This window comes from Psammomys obesus, unplaced genomic scaffold (genome assembly GCF_907164565.1).
Source record: "Psammomys obesus unplaced genomic scaffold, mPsaObe1.curated_primary_1811, whole genome shotgun sequence".
In the NCBI taxonomy this organism is placed as follows: domain Eukaryota; kingdom Metazoa; phylum Chordata; class Mammalia; order Rodentia; family Muridae; genus Psammomys; species Psammomys obesus.
In genome coordinates, this window is record NW_026593947.1 from 3,778,159 (window position 1) to 3,785,084 (window position 6,926).

The window sequence follows — 6,926 nt, forward strand, 5'->3', positions numbered from 1 at the left end:
GGAAAAGAACAAAAAACCCAAGGGCAAAGGCTTAATAGCTCAAAATCCCAAAGGCCCCAAAAGCCAGAGAGCTAAAGCCCCTTCTTCTCCACACTGTCTTAAACGCACCTCTTCTCAAAGTCCCTCCTGCTCTTTAATCCCTGTCAGTTGGTTTCTTGCTCCAACTCTTGACCTAGGGTTAGCATTATTAAATCCTGTGTACAGAAAGCTGTAGGATTAAAGTTGTGTGCTAGGGCTGGGAGAACACCATAATCACCTGTTTACAATAAGCAGAAAGTTCATGGGTTAAAGGTGTGTGCTAGGGCTCAACCACACCGAACAATAAACCGGGTTTTACAATTCACATTTTTTCAGTTCACAGTGGGATCAAATATCCTGCAGCAGCCATCCATTCTGGAGCCATGGAGGTGACGGCCCAGGTGCCCCTGCCCAGCAGACAGATGACTGTCCCAGAGATGTAGCCAGATCCCCAGAGTTGGTGCTGCCTGTCACCACAAATGCCTGTGGGCAGAGGCAGCAGTCAATCTTGAAGCTGAGTTTTGTTCAGCGAGCCAGGGGCCTGAGAAGGCAGTGTGCCAACACCTAAACACGTCTCTGCAGCTCACGGCCAGCCCGCAGGCTTTGGGGGAGGGCATCAAAGGCCGCCAGGTATTAGGTTTCAGGTGGCCAGCCATGGCTCCGGAGCACATGTGCGCAAGCTTTTCTTGCTGTATCTGCTGCTCTTGGTCCTAACCATTGTCTCTGGGCAGCTGGGTTGCACCTTCCCACAGCCAGTGAGCCTGCTTCCTCTCAATGCAAACCGTTAGCATTGTGCACACGCTGAGCGGCTGACAATGTACAGAGGCGCGTTCCCTCCTACCATACATATGCAGAAGAAATATGCCTTTAGCATGGAGAAAGCAAAAGCGCCCCTGTGTGTCACTGTGACCTTTCAGAGGGATTATAGGGCTCTCGGGTGACAAGAGTGACAGACAGACTTCCCAAAGACAGGTTCGTAGTGCAGTGGTCCCAGAGCAAATGTCAAATCCCTTGACGTTCGCTGCTGAGGGAGTACAGTTGGGGTGAGTTGCTGTTTTGAGGAGGAAGAAATTCAATATGTAGCCTAGTTAATTAGTCTGCTCCTGTTTTGAAGCAGGGTGATAAATTGCCAAGCGTACTTGGAGAATTTTCAGATGTCTTTTTTTTTTCTTCTTGAGACAGGGTTTCTCTGTGTAGCCCTGGCTGTCCTGGAGCTCGTTCTGTAGACCAGGCTGGCCTTGAGATCCACCTGCCTCTGCATCCCCGAGTGCTGAGGTGAAAAGCATGTGCCACCACCGCCTGGCCAGATGTCACTGTCAATGCAAACTCCAGCTCTCACCTCAGATGGAGTGAGAAAGCGCTCTCCTCCGCCTCCAGGGTCCCGCCTGCCCCTCACCAGCTCAGGCCTCCTGTACCTCTCTATGCCACTTCGGGCCCTGCTGTTGTCTGCCCTCTGGAGGCCTCCTTGGCTGCAGGCTTCCTGCGGTGGTTGCTGTGTTCTACCCTGGCTTCCCAAGCGTGGACTCTATAGAGAAATAGCGGGTTCCCCCCACGTCTCACCCCCGAGGCCCACTGGCTTTTCCTCAGAAAAGGCTGGTGCTCTAAAGCAGAGAGCAAAAGGGGGGCACAGACAGAGTGGAGGGCAGCCCGCCTGACCCACAGACACTGGAGGGGCTCATGGGAGGTTGAACTCTCTGCTCCTGCCCCTGTATTCTGACTCCTCTCTGGCTTTCTTGCTCATCACTCACCTGTGAGATGGTGGGAGGAGGGCCCTCCTTCATGGCTCACTGGAAGCAAGCCGAGCTGTCCATCTCCCTGGGAACCACGTGACCGCTTCCTCTATGTGGAGACGGTAGAGCTGATTTGGCATTCTGTGATCCTTAGACTCTGTAGGCTGTGCTTCTGGGACATTTTCCTCCTCTGCCCCTTGACATCAGTGACCCGGGTCTTTGAGACCCTGCTCCTGTCACTCCGCAATGCTGCTTGCAGCGCTGCTCTGGCCTGGGTTGTACCGTCATTGGGTGACAAGTGTTACTCAATGGCTGATAGAAGGGTTTTGGTCTCCACTGTTCCTTGGTAAGCTGCCTGGGGTCTCAGCTCCCCTTCCCCAGGCTTCTTTACCCGTATTATATAGGAAGCAGCAGCTCTGTGACATGGGCCAGGGTGAGAACCAGAGGAATGAATGTGACTAAAACGCAGCCACACAGCCGGCACACATCAGCGTTCCCATCAGGCTGTGTGGCCTGGTGTTGAGGCAGCCTGACATCAGGCTCCCTGGAGGCCTCCTCGCCTTGGGACTCTGTGACATCCAGCCTTCAGAGTAACACACGGCACCACCGTGGCAAAACCGCCTTTGCAGCCAACACAAGTGAGAAGCACAGATTGCTGCTAAGGACTCAGCTGGACAGGGCCTGCCGGGTCCCTGTCACCGGCCAGCTGGGTTTCTTCTCGGCAAACTCTCTGCCTCCAAACATCACTGGTGACTCACGCTTTGTCTATTTTTGAATGTTCTGGTTTGGATTTTAGCCCAGACCAACTGACAGCAGTCTCTGCTTTAGGGTCAGAACGACAAGTCATGTTCCACTGCACGGTTGCCCTGGGTGTGGTACAGTGCCCCTTTGCCTGCTTGTCCGTTGGAATGTGTGCTCCGGGGCTGGGGTCTCTCCAGGCACTAGAAAGCTGTCACACATGGTAGCTCTCTTTTCAAGGTTGCTGCTGAAGGCTGTCTCGGGAGGTCCCATCCTTCTCCGTGTGGTGTGGCGGAGGCTCACTGGGCCATGTCCACAGCAGGGAGGCAGGAGGGACGGGGGGGGGGGGCGGCGAGAGCATCTCCATCTCCACAGCAGGAGTAGGAAGGCGCCTGGGCTCCTCTGGGTGCTCAGAGCGATGTGTGCCACAGAGACAAGGCACCAGTCCTAAGATGGTGTTAGGAAGTGGGGTGCTGCTTAGAGGGGTGGAGGTAATAACGGAGGAGGAAAATGCCCTTCTCTCCTTCTCTGCCTCCCTCGTGACCCTGCTTCGGTTCAGTTTAAACGGAAAAACGTTCCATTGTTTACACTGGAACTTCCCAGGGACCCTGCGGCTGACGTCTGTCAAGGGCAAGGCGTGCTGTTCTCTATGGTGGGGCCAACGCCCATAGCCCAGCCTGCCGTGTCTAGGCCTCGGTGGACCTTGATCTGCCTCCTCCTGGAGGCTCAGGCCGCCAGCCTGAAGTGGGGCGGAGTGAGAGTTAGGCCTGGCTGGGCTCTTGGGGGTGGGGGTGGGGTGAAGCTGAGTGGACAGCATCCCCAGGGCAGTCGCCGGGTTGCCAGACCCAGAAAGCTCTGCATGAGTCAAGCAATGGGAGCAGTATGCTGAGAAAGGACTCATCAGAATGGGGGGGGGGGCTGGTCTTGGCCGGCAGATGAACAGCTCGAGGGACAGGGCAGAGTCACCTGCAGCCCCCAGGGGTTCTCTGAAAGGGTCTGTGAGTGCTTGCCCGCCGCAGTTCCCAGAGGGTGGGACCCAGTTCTCAGGGTTTTTTAGCGGTTCTGGCAGGAATTCGGATACTCCACAGAGACTGTGCCTCCCACCCTCACCCCTTTGTCTGTCAGGCTGTTGAAACGCTGGGTGCCAGAGAACTGGCATTTCCCCAAGAGTCTGACGCTGAGGGAGGAAAGGACTAAAGCCTGGTGCCAGGCAGAGGGGGAGCTTGTCTCTAAGAGAGGTTTCACACAGTTCTGATAAACTGTTGGGCCACCTCGAAAGAGACTGGAGCCAAGACAAGGATGGTCAGAGATGAGCAGGACCACACCCCAGTCAGGGCCACTTAGCTCCCATCCTCCACTTCAACCTAACCCTCCCACCAGTATTCCAGAGACAGGCTTGGTCACCGGGCCTCTTTATCTGTTCCTCTTCCAGTGTGGCCACCGGGATTAAATCTCCTTTAGCTGCCTTTCACTCTGCCTTGCCTGTGTCATTGGCAACTGAGGATGGTAGTTGAGCCTGTCTTTTTGGGCTGCTTAGGCTAATAACACACTTAAGTAAGGAAGTCCCAGACATACAAGGACTCCGCTCTCAGAGGGAGAAGTCAGCCCGCCCAGCGTGGGAAGCTGACTTTCCTGGCCTCAAACAGCCTGTTCCTAAATTTCTGCCCGATGCTGAAGAGCAGAGAAAGACAAGCTTTTGTAGGAGAAACCGACAAACCAACCCTCAGTCTCTAGGAGCCAGTGTCTGTCACTAGTGTGAAAAAAAGATCGCAGGTGGCCTTTTCCCCTCCCCCAGCAACAGGCCCCACTGCTCTGGCAGCAGTCACCTCTTTGGGTGTCAAAACTGGGCCAGATGCGCCTAGAAGCAGGAGATGCTGTACCAGCTGGCTCCGATCAGAGATGCCCGAGCCAGAGACGATGCTGAAGGAGGGTTGTCTGCTCCAGTGGCTCCGGGAGCACACATGGGGGACAGCTGGCCCTCTGAGCCACGAGGCAGAGCAGGCAGCGTGGGCACAGCTCTGCCCCCGACCACTTCAGAGGCCCCAGGACCCAGAGCTGGAGAAGGCTTGTGACAGCCAGGCCCTGGGTATCATCGCCCTAATAAGCGAGGCTCGGCCACCTGCCCTCAGAAGGCCAATCAGACAGACACGTAATAATGAGCAGTGGGTTTGGGGAGCTGGGCTGGTCGGAAGAGTGCCTGCTTTCCAAGCCTGAAGATCTGTGTCTCAAGGCAGTAACGAAGGCCGCCTGGCAGGAAAGACAGCGGCTGGAGGGACGCTCACCTCCAGGAGGGAAAGTCCACAAGCTCTTAACAGCTTATCAGACCACCCGACAGAGTGAGACTGGCATCCACAGGACGGCGGCTCGGTGCTGGGCAGACCACACCTCGGTGCGGGCACTTACATAAGCATGTCCTTGGCCATCTAGCTAAACTCTGATCTCACTTCAAGTCCACGAGGTTGGGCTTGGGGCACACGGGGCTTGGTGTGTCTCTTTGCCCCTCTTCCCAACCTTCAATAAACCTTCTTTTTCCGCTTTCTTTCTTTCAGCTGGCTTCTTGAGGAGGGGCTGCCAGACCTAACTTGGGGGCGCAGGTTGTGACCCTCAAGTAGGATAACAAACACAGATATTGACAGAAGATACCTGGTTCCCTGTTCCACCCTCCACATTTTCACACATCCACCCCCATACACACGTCACGTACACACTAGTGAAAGGCAGAGATTTTCATGGTGGCCACAGTGGAGGGAGCCTGTGGTCTGGGTCCTGCTGTGAGGTTTCAGTTCAGGTGGCTTATTCTTCATTGGTTTTTGCAGACCTGGGCACCGAGGGTTGTGCAAATTCTCTACGCTGAGCTGCGTTCCCGGAAGTCTTTGTTTCTAACTTTGATAGAAGGCCTCGGTGAGTTGCTCAGGCTGGCCTCGAGTTAGTGATCCTCTTGCCTCAGTTTCCTAAGTAGCTGGCACCACCAGGCCAGGCTCCCTCCAGCCCTCTTGTCTGGGGGAGATCCAAGCCTCAGAATGTGCTAACAAATAGACATGGAGTCTGGGGCTGGGTGGCGGAAGCAGAAGCGTGGGATGCCTGCTATTGACCTCATCATAGGACGCGTCCCTCCATCGGCCGGTGTCCTCCTCCTAGGTGAGGCCGAGCCACCGCAGACGGGCGGCTTCTCCACCAGGCTAGGGCTGGCCTGCCTGCACCCTGGTTACACATCACAGTCCCACTCCTACCCCAAGACAGCTCCTCACACACTTCCAACATGTGGGCCTGCTGGATTGGCATTGTGGGCATGAGGTGGGGTTTTTATTCTACTCTCAGGCTATTAGCTGATACCCTGCAAGCAGCTGGAGCCTAGCAGAGCCAGGTAAGCCAGAGGACTCTCTTGGACGGCCCGACCCTGTCACGCTGGCCGTGGGCTTCACACACTACTGAAGCACACGCGCTTTTCTGCCAGCCTGCTCTGGCTTGTAAAACCTTGACTCTTCCCTCCCTGCCCCGGTTTTCTGTCACCCTCGCCTCCCTGAGATAAACGGAAACAGTGATATCTCCCTAATGTATCCATTTCTATTGCTTCAAAACACTTTACAGAGCAGCCCAGAGTCCCACAGCTAGAAACAAGCCACCATTGAGTTCGCTCTCTGGGGGTCAGGGCCTGAGGACCTCCAATGACTCTCCATGTCTCCAGAGTGGCTCATGTGTCCAGTCAGCGGGCATGGGACATAAGAGCAAAGGCTGTCTGCCTCTCTTGTTCCCCAGCAGGAGAGCCAACTCAGTGAGCACGTTCTCACGGCAGGATCCAAGGAGAATAAGGTCTCCTCAGTCCTCCATTGCGTCCCACTGGCTGGTGCCAGAGCCCAACGGGACTGCGCTAAGATGGCTGGAAGCTCCAGGAACTGGCGGGCCAAGAGACGCCGCTGTGCGCTCCTGAGCCACCTGGCCATGCTGGGGAGGACAGGTTCCATAAGAACCTGGCATAGCCTTCACATCCGCCATGTTCCAGTTCTAAGGCCAGCGACCATGTCTGGCTAACAGTGTCCCCAGTTAACCCCTATCAGTCATGTAATTTTTCAACCAGGCTGTTTGGCAACTGGCCATTCAGTTTCCCATCTGTGGCCCAAGGTAAGTTCTTTTCTTAGAGATTCTGGACAATGCAAGCTAAAGACTAGGGAGGCGCTGGGCTGAGGGGTTGCATTTACTCTGGAAGCTGAGGAGAAAAAGCACAGATTTGGATGCAAACAGACCAGACTTCTAATGTCTTTCTGCCACTCCAGCCAGGCCTCAGGCCCTGCTCATTTATCTCAGGCAACTCCTTGTTTTATTCATTCCATTTTATCGTTTTTGTTTTTAAATTTTTTAATTTTGTTTTATGGGTTTATATGTTTTGCTGCCATGTATGTCCGCATGGAACATGCACGCAGTTGCATTGCCCAGGAAGGCCAG

The 6,926-nt window shown here is 55.0% G+C and overlaps 1 protein-coding gene across 1 annotated transcript in view; it reads right to left on the bottom strand.

The window, feature by feature from the left end:
• Nucleotides 1-3,727: 3,727 nt before the first annotated feature.
• The window catches only part of Capn9 (calpain 9), a 22,728-nt gene continuing 19,529 nt past the window's right edge, over nt 3,728-6,926 (bottom strand). The window contains exon 10 of the mRNA XM_055617569.1: nt 3,728-3,768. Coding sequence (XP_055473544.1) covers nt 3,728-3,768 — 41 coding nt within the window. The remainder of the gene's footprint in view (nt 3,769-6,926) is intronic.